Below are 14,461 nucleotides of genomic sequence, written 5' to 3' on the forward strand. Positions count from 1 at the left end.
CGGATGCATTTCCGTGTGCATTCCATTTTTTTTTGCGGACCCATTGACTTTAATGAAGCCACGGAACGTGATTTGCGGCCAAATATAGGACATGTTCTATCTTTGCACGGAAACGGAATACATACGGAGTACATTCCTTTTTTTTTGCGGACCCATTGAAATGAATGGTTCCGTATACGGAACGCAAAAAAGGCCCGCAAAACGAAAAAAAAAAAAACGGTAGTGTGAAAGAGGCCTTAGTCGAGAGAGATCACGGGGCCAGATCCATTGCTCCTTCCTTGTAAAGATGCCTCAAGTCTTTCCACCTGATTCCTTTTGGTCAATCAATCTAAGATATACCTGGGTCATTATTAAATAGACCCTCCCAAAGAGCTTTGGGGGGCTCTTTAGCGGGTACAGTAGCAGCCCTTGGTTCACATTTATTAGGGGATATGGTAATTTAGAGAGGTTCTGTGCAATGACAAGTCTCTTTAAATCATCGATGCTCTGCTTGTCAGATTGCCAGGGATGAAAATATCTGCGCAGTGGCAACAAAAGCTCTGTATGGAGATCATCCATGGTCAGTCCTCGGTGTGTCCACCAATGTGATCTTCTGAGGCACCTCATGGTGTTGGATCAGACACGGGCTGGATTTCTCCTTTAACTGGACTAAGGTGTGGCTGACGAATGCTGTAGTATTGTTGGGGAGCTCATCCATGAGGTCCTCCATGTACAGAGATCTTAGCGCAGCCTGAAGCCCTTATATTAGAATCATTCGGATTATAAAGTTATTGTGTGATGTATGCCTGTCCACAAAGAGGTGGTAGCAGGGTATGAGTGCCATCCGCCATTAGTGGCGAACTCCATCAGAGTATACTCGCTGCTCTTCAGAGGGTTGTACACAGTGTCGTTCCTCATGTTTCAGAATAAACCGTTTCCATGAGTGTAATTACCGTACTGACTTATAAATGACGGGGAAAACAATTTAGTGGCGTCCACGCTGATTGTTACTTTGCCAGCCTGTGGTAATGGCTGTGCTGCCAGGGAGCGCTGTGTTAATTAGTCACCCGCCTTGTTGTGGCACTACCTAGAGATGAAGCTGCTCCTCCAGGATCTAGTTCCTCATAATTAGCTTGTGTCATAGGAGACATTCCTCCTTGTTTAGTCTTGTAGCACCTGGAGAACATATGGCGGTGGTTGTACTGAGGCGCTGTCTCTTTCCGCTCTGCGTAGGATCCCGATTACCGGACTGTCTACAGGCTTCAGGGTGGCTGTGTTTCTGGACCTCACTCCAGTTTGCCGTTCTACTCTTCGCTTGCCATCCGCCTGTAACAACCTCAACGGGTTTATCATGTTACTGACAGCAGGATCAGGTCATGGCTGCCGTGAGATCAATGGGATAATGTTTCTGTGATTGTACCTGGTTAATTCTATGAGGATTTTCCTGATCCTAATGGATACTAAAATGAGAATATCCATGGATGCTTCATTAAGGGGTTGTCTGAGATGAAAGGTTGTGCGGGCAAGCTGCCTTCTTGAGTCCTCTCTGAGCCAACGCCGCCACTGGCACCTCTCAGCCGGGCTGCAGCCATGGCATGTGGTTTTGCCTGCCGCAGTGATGACCTGCGTACAGCCAATCACTGGCCTCAACAGTGTTGTGCCCTACACCACTAAGGTCAGTGATTGGCTGCAGCGTTATATGGGATATCACAGCTGCAGCCTGCCTGAGAGTGCGTCATGGCAACAGGCCTCCGGAAGGTGAGCTTAAATTTTTCCAGTTTGCCCCCCAAAAACTTTGAGGGGGTGTCTTAGACTTTTACAAAAGAAACTAGTAGACTAAAACTAGAAATATTATAAAAATAATAAAAAATTAAAGACATTTTACTAATCAGCGTCCCTGACCGTCTTTGTCTGTTTTCCTGCATCGATGATGTGCTCTACATCTGTGTGACCACTGCAGAGCCAATCTGTGACCCTAATGACAGGGCACAGTGGTTGGCTGCAAGTGGTCGAGGTGGAGGGCTGTCACATTATTGATCCAGCAAAATAAACAAGGGACTAAATGGGGCTGAGCTGAGAGTACCAAGCACAGCAGCTATCAAGATGTACGGCGCTGTGGTTGGGTGAGCTGCGAGGAGGGCAGCGATGCTCACCGATCTCCAGTGAGTGCCGCGGCTTCCTCAAACGGCTGATCAGCGGAAGTGCCGAGAGTTTGCCCCCCGCTGATTTCATATTGATGACCTGTCCTCTAATTTACTCTAAGCATATTAAACACGCACGTCTGTTAATAATACACAATAGTGGAGGAACATATGGGTCATAAAAGGTAGACCACCTCAATCCTTATACAGCTGCAGAGGTCTTCCTATTTCTGCCAGGGCCAGTGATTTGTGCCAAAGCATGTCACTTGTATGATGGGCCAAACCATTGTAAGGGTCTGTGTCACACAGCCTGCCTAATAGGAAGTGTCTGTAGTCCCATTACTAGGACTGTGTGGAGGTCATTCACTTAAGTCCCTATTGCACAGGGATTATCATTAAAGGGGTTTTGCCATCTCAGACAATGGGGCATATCGCACCTTACAATGAGAACGGAGCGGGGAAATGAACCGCACTGCACATGCGCAGCCACCCTTCATTAGATTTCTATGGGGCTGCCGAAAATTAGCCGAGCGCTGGCTTGGCTATTTCCGGCAGCCCCATAGAAATGAACGGGAGCAGGGGCGGTGCGCTCCCATATACTTCTGTGGGAGCAACGCTTGGTGGTGGACGGACCCCGGGGGTCCTCCAGCCACAGCCTCCCCGCTCTGTTCTGCGCCATTGTATGTGATAGGAATACCCCTTTAAGATCATCGTAATTGGAATCTTTTAACATGTTTAAAAATCATCGTTTGCCAGCAGCAGATTGCGCTGTGTAATCCACGCTCTGCTGCCGACAAAGAATGATTCATTATAGGGATGATCAATGGCCTTAGCGATCTCTCCTCCCGATACTGTGGAGGAGATTGCTGGGAAGGTACGCTTCCCTCCCGACAATCACCTGTAGAATCTGTCTGTGTAATAGGACCTTTATATCTGCTGCTCAGTGTGAAACATGTCCTCTCCTGTAAATCGCCTGTCTTATCAGCTGTGCAGATACTTGAGCATATCTACTATTGATAGCAGACTCTCCATAAATCGAATTTATCATCCCTCCCGGGAGGCGCGTAGCCTAGGTGAGTGCACACAAGAGCCTGTGCTGCCAGGTACCATGGGAAAGTCATTGATTTTCTCTGCCTTAGTGCTTCAATCTTATCTTGTGTAAATGGATGATGTGTAACCCTTTCAAGACCAACGCCTTTGGATACCTGAAAGTCCAGAGCAAAATTTCAACTTTTGGAATGCCATATTCTAAGGTCGGCCAGTTGAATCCTTATCTTCCCTGACATCAGCCATCTGAGAAGCAGGAGGCGCCCTTCTTATTTGATGGTAGGCTGATCCATTTGAAATCAGTAGGTTTGGTCGATGCACATCTAATGAGTATTGCCAGTTTAAGGCCTCATGCACACGACCGTATGTATTTTGCGGTTCGCAAAAAATACGGATGACATTCGTGTGCCTTCCGTATTTTGTGGAACAGAGCAGCTGGCCCCTGATAGAACAGTACTATCCTTGTCCATAATGCGGACAATAATAGGACATGTTCTATTTTTTTTTTTTTGCGATACGGACATACGGAAACAGAATGCGCACGGAGTAACTTCCGTTTTTTTTCCGGACCCTTTGAAAAGAATGGTTCCGTATACGGTCCGCAAATAAACCAGAACGGACACGGAAAGAATATACGTTTGCGTGCATGAGCCCTAAGGCTGAATCTTTTTTGTCTTTGGGCGGCAAATCGTGCTGTGTGAACTGTGGTCTGCTGCCCTGAGTGTCCATCACTCATCCTCTTACAATGGAGGTGATCACTAAACGTAAATGCAGCTCTTTCTTCCACGGATGAGCAGATAATTGTCAGGAAGGAACGCAGGATGAATGCGCCTTAAAGGGGTTGTCCCATAAAATAAAAATATTCTAGTTTTCAAACCAGCTCTGGGATCTGAATACTTTTGTAATTGCTTTGAATTATTCAATGAAATCTATCTGTATAGCACCACCTGCTATTTTTCTAATTTTCTGTCCCGCTCACTGAGACGGAAGCACATGTCCAGTTCCATCCTTCCACTGCCACCAGCTGCAGCTGAAAGGACCCCCCCCCTTCCCCCCCCCCAAAAAAAAAAAATCTGACAGCTTGAAATAAATGGAGGAGGGGTACAGGGCTGGTTCTCGCTTTGTTAGAAAGAGGTTGGCATGTACTAGATTATGTATGAGTTTCATTTTTTACATTATTCATGGGATAACCCCTTTAAGAGCGGATAGAGACAGATGCAGAGGGACAAAAAACTAGTGACAGGTATTATGTGTGGTTAGAATTTTTTTAAATGTATTATTATTCATTTTACTTTTACAAAAAAAAAAAGCTATAAAACTATATCTGGATAGGCCATCAGGATGACTGGTCACTTGGTGGGCAGGCCATTCATGTAGGAATCTCTTATAAATGGCATTGTTCCATTTTTACAATGACTGCTGCAAAATTTCATTTTTATCTTAAGAGAAAGAAGTGGCTAGGATCTTCCACTGCGGTGACATAGTTATCACCCCGGCTTATCTCAGTGGAGGTTAAAGGTGCTGAACAGAGCGGTGTTCTGCCACGGGGGCAGTAGTGTCCTCTGCTCGCAGAGTATACAAGGTCATCAGCGGGATGGGTTACATATTGCTGCAGTCACGGGTTATGTGTATGGCTGCACCTGACGGGTCTCGCAGTTCCTCTGCGATATTGTCTTTTTATCCTTTTGTCCCTGTAAATTCACCTTTGATACTGCTCTCTTTTACAGATCTAATAGAAGATTTCCGACAAAGAGCTAATGCATGCAGAGATCCTTGTGTCCCAGATTGTAGCGCAGACACCGATGTGGGCAGACTAAGAGCGTTTTAAAGATGGGTCAAGACAAAGGAAAATTTGACTTTTATATTGGTCTCAGCCTGGCGATTAGCTCAAGTATATTTATCGGTGGCAGCTTCATCCTGAAGAAGAAAGGGCTGCTGCGGCTGGCAAGAAATGGCTCTATGAGAGCAGGTATATAATGGGTCTCGTACTTGGCACCACGCTGTATTGGGCAGTTTGCTAATTGTTGCCAAACCCTTCACCACATGGGAAGTTGAAGCAAATTGTCAGTTTAAATGGTGCAATAACTGCAGCAATGTTCAGTAAAATTGTGGCCTGATCCACTTATGTGCCTGAGGGTTTCAGATAACTAATGATCATGACAGCATTTTTCCAGAATTCCTCCCAGCAATCAATTAGTAAAACATTACCGTCCACCCCTCCTCATCGTGAAATGGATCAGGATCAATAGCTAGCTCTCCACTGCACAACCAGGGAGATAGCAGAAATATTAGGTGAATTGTCCCTTTAAGATCACAGTTGAGGACACTTGTATATATTGGGAATGCGTCATCAGAAAATGAACTAGTTTTTTATGTTCAATTTTTTTGTGATTTGGGTTATTTTCCATGTCACTATATTCAGGGCCGTCTTTAATATTGATTGGACCCTGGGCAAGAATTTACTTGGGCCCCCTGGATCCCGCCTTCCCACACCTTAAAAAAAAGAAAAAGAAAATCTTCTACTCACCTGTTTCCTTTCACTGGCGCTCACTAGCTGCTGGTACGGCGAGGGATGGTGCAACGCAGACGCGCACACCTCACCGCGTCCTGGCACAGGCGGGCGTGATGACATCATCACGCCTGCCTGCGCTGGGATTTCACTACCAAATAGACCTCAGGCCTGTAGTCTATGACAAGTCTTGTCGCCATCTGCAAATTTTAAGGCACATTGGCGACCATTTTGCTCGCCATCTAGAGCACTGTATTGCATCAGTGACATGAACACTCTCCACATATAATGTTATATTACATCAGTGACATCACCGCTCTCCACATATAAGTGATATATTACATCAGTGACATTACCGCTGTCCACATATAGGCGATATATTACATCAGTGACATCACCGCTCTCCACATATATGTGATGAGCGGTGATGTCACTGATGTAATATATTACTTACCGGTATATGTGGACAGCAGTGATGTCACTGATGTAATATATTACTTATGTGTGGAGAGTGGTGATGTCACTGATGTAATATATCACTTATAAGTAATATATTACATCAGTGACATCACCGCTGTCCATATATAGGTGATATATTACATCTGTGACATCACCGCTCTCCACATATAAGAGGCATATTACATCAGTGACGTCATCCCTTGGCGCTGGGGTGCGCAGCCAGGGCCGGCCTTAGGTGTTCAGGCGCCCTGTGCGAGCTAACCTTGTGGTAGTGTTACCTGCAGTCCTATGTAAAACCACAGATAACACTAGTGCTAAATAATGTAGTAGTGTTACCTGCAGTCCTATGTAAAACCACAGATAACACTAGTGTAGATCATGTGGTAGTGTTACCTGCAGTCCTATGTAAAACCACAGATAACACTAGTGTAGATCATGTGGAAGTGTTACCTTCGTTCTTAGTGTGCCTCCCTGTGTCTATCGCACAGACTCCATGCTGGCGCTGCCTCCTCTTCCATCTTCTTCCTCTTGTCCCGCACAGAACGTTCTGAAGCAGCTGCGTCAAGACATAGGAACACTGTGGGCATGGTGATACACACAGGGAGAGACACACACACACAAGGATGGACACACACACACACAAAGGGGACAGACACACACACAGGGACGGACACACACACACACACAGGGACGGACACCACACACACACAGGGACGGACACACACACTGCACACTCAACATCAGCAGCAAGGAGTTAAAGTCCAACCCTTAATGCCCCCAAGATCCCTGGGGGGGGGGTTGATGTAGTAGCAGGAAAGCACACACTGTCCCCCTGTCCTATATGAGCCCCCCCCCCCTGTCCTATATGAGCCCCCCCTGTCCTATATGAGCCCCCCCCCTGTCCTATATGAGCCCCCCCCCCTGTCCTATATGAGCCCCCCCTGTCCTATATGAGCCCCCCCTGTCCTATATGAGGCCCCCCTGTCCTATATGAGCCCCCCCCCCCCATGTCTACCACATACCTGTAAGTTCTGTTAGGTGCTTGGCTTTGGCTGGGGCTGCTGGCTGGGGCTCCGCCTCCTTCCTCTCTCTGCCTGTGCGGCAGCTGCATCATGCTCCAGCAGCCACTGGTCTGCTCTGTTAAAGAGACAGGCAGGCCAGGCAGCAGAGCAGAGCGGCCCCGGGCCCCGCCCCCTCCTCACTCTCTCTTTCTATAGTCCGGACCATGACTTTCTTATGTTACAGGGCCGGCGGGCGGCGGCGGCAACAAAATATAGGGGGCCCAAGTAAAATCCAAGTAAAATGCTGCTTGGGCCCCCCAGGAGCAACTGGGCCCGGGGCAGCTGCCCCTTTTGCCCTGCAGTAAAGACTGCCCTGACTATATTTTAGAAAATTACCTGAACTAATGCAGTTTCCGTTCTGGCCTCTAGCCCGAATAATATGTTGAGACTTTATGTTCTGCACAGGTAGCTTTTCAGTAGCCATCACATTATTATCGCAGGCAAATTTACGTTGACAAGTAACACCTCTGTGTAGATAACACAGGATCCATCATTTACAATAGCTCATCAGCTCCCTTCTGACCTCTTCACAGAGCATGCCTAGAAAGCTCTCCCCTAGAAGTCAATGTCCCCCCTGTCCATTTTGTCTATGGCCCAGGTGGTTGCTCTCAAAAGACAAGAATTAAGCCTAGTGGCCAGTTTGAAAACGGCATGATTTTAGGATTTTTAACATGTAGATCGGGACATGGAAAATAAATACAAGAAAATCAACAAAAATTGTAAAACAAATGTATAACATAAAAACTACTTAAACAATAGCCCATATTCTGATGACACATTTTCTTAAAAGTGATTACAGTAAAACTATTTCAGAAGGACACTTAAACATGGGGTCCTCTGATCTCTCCTACAATGCACTGTATTGCATTACATTGTATTACCTCTGTCAGTGTACCTGGAAGCCCTGGAGTTATTTTTTGGCCTTTGACTTCCATAGTAACCTATGGCAATGGAGGCTGATGGAGTGAGATGCCTCTCTCTCTAACCACTTAGATGCCAGGGTCAGCACTGACATTGGCATCTAAGGGTTTAAACCACAGGGATTGGAATTAACTCCAATGCTGGCTGTTAGAGCAAGAAGGCCAGCAGTACAATCTAGCTGGCACCTGCACTGCTCCTGTCTTGGTGCCATCACTGTGTCATAATTATATTGTGACTCACACTAACTACCTTAACGCATTTTATAGCTCCGGGTGAGTCGGATGTAGAAAGAACAAACATGTATAAAATATTTACAGTGCAATGCACTAATGCGTGAGCTGCCCGCCTTTAAAAGTCGCTGGTGATAAAGCAAAGTTGAGTTCTGGCTCGTAAAAGCCAAAGTGAATACAATACAGATAGTGGATTTTCCATTTGCTAATAAAATCGCCATTCAATGGAAGGGGGAAAGCCACTTTAATATTAATGTGATTTTTATGATTTTCTCTTTGTTGTAGGTCAAGGTGGTCATGCGTATCTGAAAGAATGGCTGTGGTGGGCAGGGCTCCTCTCAAGTAAGTATCAAAAGAAAAAGCTATGTGTGTACTCACACCTCAACTCCCTGTAGCCACTTATGCCTGTTGTAACCGTCATAGCAGTTTCAAGTGTGTTTTTCTATTCTTCTTTCAGTGGGAGCTGGTGAAGTTGCAAATTTTGCTGCATAGCCTTTGCACCGGCAACACTTGTGACCCCATTAGGAGCCTTAAGTGTATTAGTCAGGTAATCTGTTCATAAAGCGTTATTTTTACATAAATGTCATTGAATTACGATTTTTATATCAAATAGTTAGTTTTGTTTTACAAAAAACATAGTTATAAAGTTAATAAGGTTGAAAAAGACACAGGTTCATGAAGTGTAACCTGATAATACTACCGTATTGATCCTGAGGAAGACGAGAAGAAATCCTGTGAGGTGGTCACCAGTTGCCCCATATTAGGGTGATTGAATCAATTAATGTCCACTTCAATGAAGCGCAATTCAGAAATCAGTATTAAGCTAGGGCTACACGGCGACATCTGTCGCAGAATAGTCTCACAACATTTTTTGTAATAATAGTCAATGGTGTTATACTGTGACTGTTACGAGATTTTTGTGCGACTGTCGCATCACAGTCAGTATGTCGCAGTGCAGCACCATTGACTATCATTATAAAAAATGTTGCGCTACTTTCCTGCGATAAGAACACATGTCGACATGAAGCACTAGCCTTAGCCCAGTGATGGCTAACCTCCAGCACGCCAGCTGTGGTGAAACTACGACTTCCAGCATGCTCCATTCATTTCTGTGGAGTTCTGAGAACAGCCAAGCAAGTATGCATCTTGGGAGTTGTAGTTTTACCACAGCTGGTAGTGCCGGAGGTTAGCCATCACAGCCTTAGACTCACCATTAGGCCTCATTCACATTACTGTTTTGTTCTGCATCCGAGCCGCAAAAGATGCGGACAGCTGTCCGCATCCGTTGCTCCGTTCTGTGGCCCCTCAAAAAAAATATAGCATGTCCTATTCTTGTCCGTTTTGCGGACAAGAATAGGCATTTCTACAATAGGCAGCCTGTTCTGTTCCGCAAATTGCGGAAGGCACACGGGTGGCTTCCGTGTTTTGCGGATCCGCAATTTGCGTACCGCAAAAAAACGGAACGGTGCATGAGGCCTTACAGGCATGGCTAATATCTGACCACACAAACACCACAGGAGCCCAGCATTGAGTCAAGCCGATCTTCAGCAATTTAACCTTCTAGATGCCACTAGATATGATAGATGTGATATCAGTTGGTGTTGAGCAAAGCAAGCTTCGGATGCTTCGTCAGAAGTCGCTTTATTCAAAACTTCGGAATAATACTGTACGGAGATTCGTCTCCATACAGTATTAGAATGTATGGGCTTCAATGAGCTGAAGCAAATTATTTGTGAAGTCGTGCGTGACTTCATTGAATAACTTCGGTAGTTGATTTTTAAAGTAAAAAACATCTTTAAAACTTAAAACCGAACTCTACTTCGGTTCCGACTAGTACCTCGGAACAAAAGCCGAGTTCGGTCTCAAGTTTTAAAGTGGTTTCCACTTTAAAAATCAACTACCGAAGTTATTCAATGAAATCACGCACGACTTTGTGAATAACTAGCTTCGGCTCATCAGAGCCCATACATTCTAATAATGTACGGAGACTAATCTCCGTACAGTATTATTCTGAAGTTTTGAATGAAGCAACTTCGGATGAAGCATCTAAAGCTTGCTTCGCTCAGCACTAATATCAGTGTGTTTGTCACAATAAATGTTAAAAAAAAGATAACGTGACTTTTAAACAATGTATAAAATGCAAAACATAATGGAATTATTTTTCCCTCATTCCCCCTTCCCCCAAAAAAAACAAATGTTAAAAAGGACCTGTCACACCTCTCCTGACACGCCTGTTTTAATAGCTTCTTGCATTTCCCATGTAATAACAATTCTGGAACATCTATTCTTATGTCTCTATGTTGTGCCATTCCTTTATTATTTCTACTAGAAGTTATAAATGAATTACTAGCAGTCTGCAGTAAGGGTACAGAGGGGAGGTAACCAGTTGGGGCGGTGTACCTGCACAGTCTGACAATGGCAGCACTGATTGGATAGAGTCAGTCTGTGCAGGTACACACCCCAGCTGATTCCCACCCCTCTGTACCCTTACTGCAGACTGCTAGCAGTTCATTCATAACTTCTAATAGAAATAATAAAGGAATGGCACAACATAGAGCCTGAAGAATAGATGCTCCAGAATCGTTATTACATGGGGAATGCATGAAGCTATTAAAACAGACATGTCAGGAGGGGTGACAGGTCCTCTTTAAGTCTGATGTACCCCAAAATGAAACCAATGATAACTACATCTCATTCCACAAAAAAAGCAAGCCCCAATAAGGTCCATTATTCAAAAATGGTGTTCCGATGCATCAGTTTTGATCTCCCTACACAGGTGTGAGATGCACCTAATTTATTAAGAAGCAGGTGCCTTTGTACCCTTTCGTGTACCAGATACTGAAGTCTATGCCAGCTACAAGCTAGCGCAGACTTCAGCTATCATGTACGCCACTTTCTGCACTAAGGGGCAGAGCTGCTCTAATCCCCCTCCTTTCCAAGAAGCACCACTCCTTTATCTGCACTTCAGAAAATTGGCAAAAAAAATTCTTAACCACTAATGTACTACTTTGGCATTAAGTCATCCACAGGGGGAATACTGGGGATCCAATCCTAATGGAGTATCAGGTCGCGCATACGCCTTGCCTTTCCATTCATTCTCTATGAGACTAAAAATTTTAAAAAATTAAATTGACAATTGTCCTTAAGTACTCCGGGTGTGACAAGTTATCCCCGATTCACAGGATAAAGAGAAAACTCCCTATCGCTGGGACCCCCACTGATCACAAGAACGGAGACCCTGTACCCCTCAGGGACCCCTAAAAAGAATGGAGCGGCAGGTCGGACATGCGCAGTGCTGCTCTATTTATTTCTATGGAAGTTCTTTCTCCAGAACTCTGTAATTTATTATCACATGTGACCACCTATTAAAAAGGTTGATTTAAAATAAGATGTCTGAATTTTAGTGTTTTTTTTTTTAATAAGAAAGATCTATACATTTTAGCAGGCTTCAGACTAATTGACCAGATGAAAATCACAGAGATAAGATAATAATGCACTTAGTAAAGTAGATGCAAGCATTATATATGGACAAAGTCCTCACTCTGATATGATAATATCTGAGACACTTAGCCAATATATTTTGATCAAAACACATCTGAGCCCGTCTACCAAGCGCCAAGGTGGTCTCAGGTCAGGCGGGTCCTACACTAAACCTACCTAAGCCATTGGTCTTCTATGTTCAGGAGCGCAGACGCCGCACATATGGTGTGCTGCTCCTAGTCACCTCCATGTGCATCAAGCAACCGATGGGAGGATCATCAAGCAACCAATTGACCAGATGAACTATATAGAAAAACATATTCTAAAATGTGATGAGATGCCTTTAATTCCTCAGATTTAGGCCTCATGCACACGACCGTTCCGCAAAATGGGGTTCCGTGATCCATTTCCGTTTTTGTTTCCGTGTGTCTTCCTTTATTTTTGGAGGACCACCAGACATAAAGGAACGTAAAAAAAGGTCTAAGTCAAGTTTGCCATGCAAATGATAGGGAAAATACAGACGCGGATGACAATCTTGTGTGCCTCCACGTTTTTTAGCGCTCCCATTGACTTAAATGGGTCCGCGAACCGTTTTCCGTGAAAATAATAGGACAGGTTATATTTTTTTGACGGACTGGAACCACAGATCACGGACGCGGATGGCAAACGGTGCATTAGCTGAGTTTTCAACGGACCCATTGAAAGTCAATGGGTCCACAGAAAATCGCGAAAAACGGCACAACGGACACGGAATAAAACAACGGTCGTGTGCATGAGGCCATACCCAAGTTCACTCTCCTAGTAATTTTTCTTCCCTTTTACTAACGGAGGAAGGCCTTTTTTTCTTACTTGATACATTAGGAATGTGTTTTTACTTCATTTTCTTGTATGCCAAATATGTATGCAAAGATATTTACCTTAACGTTTCTCTTGCCTGAAATTCCTTAGCGTATGTGTCATGAATTGTAATCTGGACAAGCCAAGAACATGTCCCCCTGCCTGAGTCTAAATTTGCCAGTCATGGCTGTAAGGAGTGGAAGGATACTACAGTGCGGTCATATAATCCTGAGCCTGGAGACAAGGTTCCCTTATTGTGTAACTCTCCAGTCACTGCTGTTTATTGGTGCACATGGTACCTGTAGCTACCAGATTCTTGGGTATTACATGCAAAGTGCCGTCGAGCATTTTGTCTCCCCAGGGTTTAGAAAAATGTCGTCATTGCCAGTTTTTGTGTATGAGCTTTTAATAAGGTTGTCATCTCATCTTTTATATTTCAGCGCCATCCTGTCTTCATATTTCCTAAGTGAGAAACTAAACCTTCATGGAAAAATTGGATGTTTGCTGAGTATATTGGGATCAACAGTTATGGTCATCCATGCCCCTCAAGAAGAGGAGATTGAAAATTTAAATGAAATGTCCATCAAGTTAGCTGATCCAGGTAGTGTATTAGTGTGAGATGTCTGGGTAGTGTTATACGGTATATTCCATACATGTGTACCCTGTGTATCTACTACTGTACGTCAGCAGGTCACATTGAGTTGGTCTTCATTTGTGGCCGTGCGGTGGAATTTTCTGTTCATTGTAATAGAAGCTGCACAGAGTATCTCCTGTATTCGATATCAGACCCTTAAAGCTGCTGATAATATACAATGTCCACCATAATGAATGTTGGCAGGTGAAATTTAACAACGGACACCATCAGAAAGTGGGCCACGTTTGAATTGTTTGTCTCATAGTTGAACTAATGATGTTTCCTTGCAAAAATCTTCCCATGTAGATTGTTCGTTGCCTGGTTTCGTTTAATACATTTGGCCAATATGATCCATCAGCCTACTTCTGTATCATGGATTTGGCCACCTTAAGAGACAGAGCAAAGAATCTTGTCCATTTTTTCACTTCATGTAAAGCAGAGAACACAGACCATCCTATATTAGCAGGGGAAGGAAATTGCTTTAATATTATAGTGATATTATGAAATGACTGTTCAAAGTTAGCCCAACTCAGTGTGGCCACTACTTACTGCACATGGGCTGGAAACAGCACATAAAGGCAGGTACTGATCCACTGTTCGCCAATGTCCAATCCTTGCATATTATATTTTTTCTTACCTCCAGCCTGGCACTTCGGTCCCAAAATGGCCACACTGCAGGCCGATGGGGGGGATCAGGGCATGCACAGTCTGTCCACTGTTTTAGGGATCATGCACATGAGTGTGCCAGGCTTCCCCGTGCTGTGGACTGCAATTTGCACGGGCACAGACCGTCTGGCCACCGTCTGCTGCGGACACGCGGACCCATTCACTTGTATGGGGTCCTCAAGCCACATCTGGCGGTCTACTCTACACCACAAAAAAGTAGTGTGGAGGCACGGACAGAAAACCCGCAGAAGCAGTGTAGTGTATCTGTTCCTCACCGTATCTCGCGGATTGCGGACCCATTCAAGTGAATGAGTCCACATTTGTGATATGATGTGCATACGGCCGGTGCCCGTATATTGCAGGTTCGCTCTTTGCGGGCCTCAATACGGGCATGGCTGGGCAACGCCTGTGTGAATGAGGCTTAAGGGCTCATGCACACGTCAGTGTTTTGGTCAGTGATTTCCATCAGTGATTGGGAGCCAAAACCAGGATTGAAG

At 44.7% G+C, this 14,461-nt stretch overlaps 1 protein-coding gene across 1 annotated transcript in view; it reads left to right on the forward strand.

Annotated features, from left to right (window-relative positions):
• Positions 1–14,461, forward strand: part of NIPA2 (NIPA magnesium transporter 2) — a 32,549-nt gene that overhangs the window by 14,713 nt on the left and 3,375 nt on the right. The window contains 5 exon segments of the mRNA XM_040425139.1: positions 4,895–5,136; positions 8,633–8,689; positions 8,805–8,834; positions 8,837–8,894; positions 13,105–13,265. Of these exon segments, the coding sequence (XP_040281073.1) occupies positions 4,998–5,136; positions 8,633–8,689; positions 8,805–8,834; positions 8,837–8,894; positions 13,105–13,265 (445 nt within the window). The 5' untranslated portion in view covers positions 4,895–4,997.

This window comes from Bufo bufo, chromosome 3, assembly GCF_905171765.1.
Source record: "Bufo bufo chromosome 3, aBufBuf1.1, whole genome shotgun sequence".
NCBI lineage: Eukaryota > Metazoa > Chordata > Amphibia > Anura > Bufonidae > Bufo > Bufo bufo.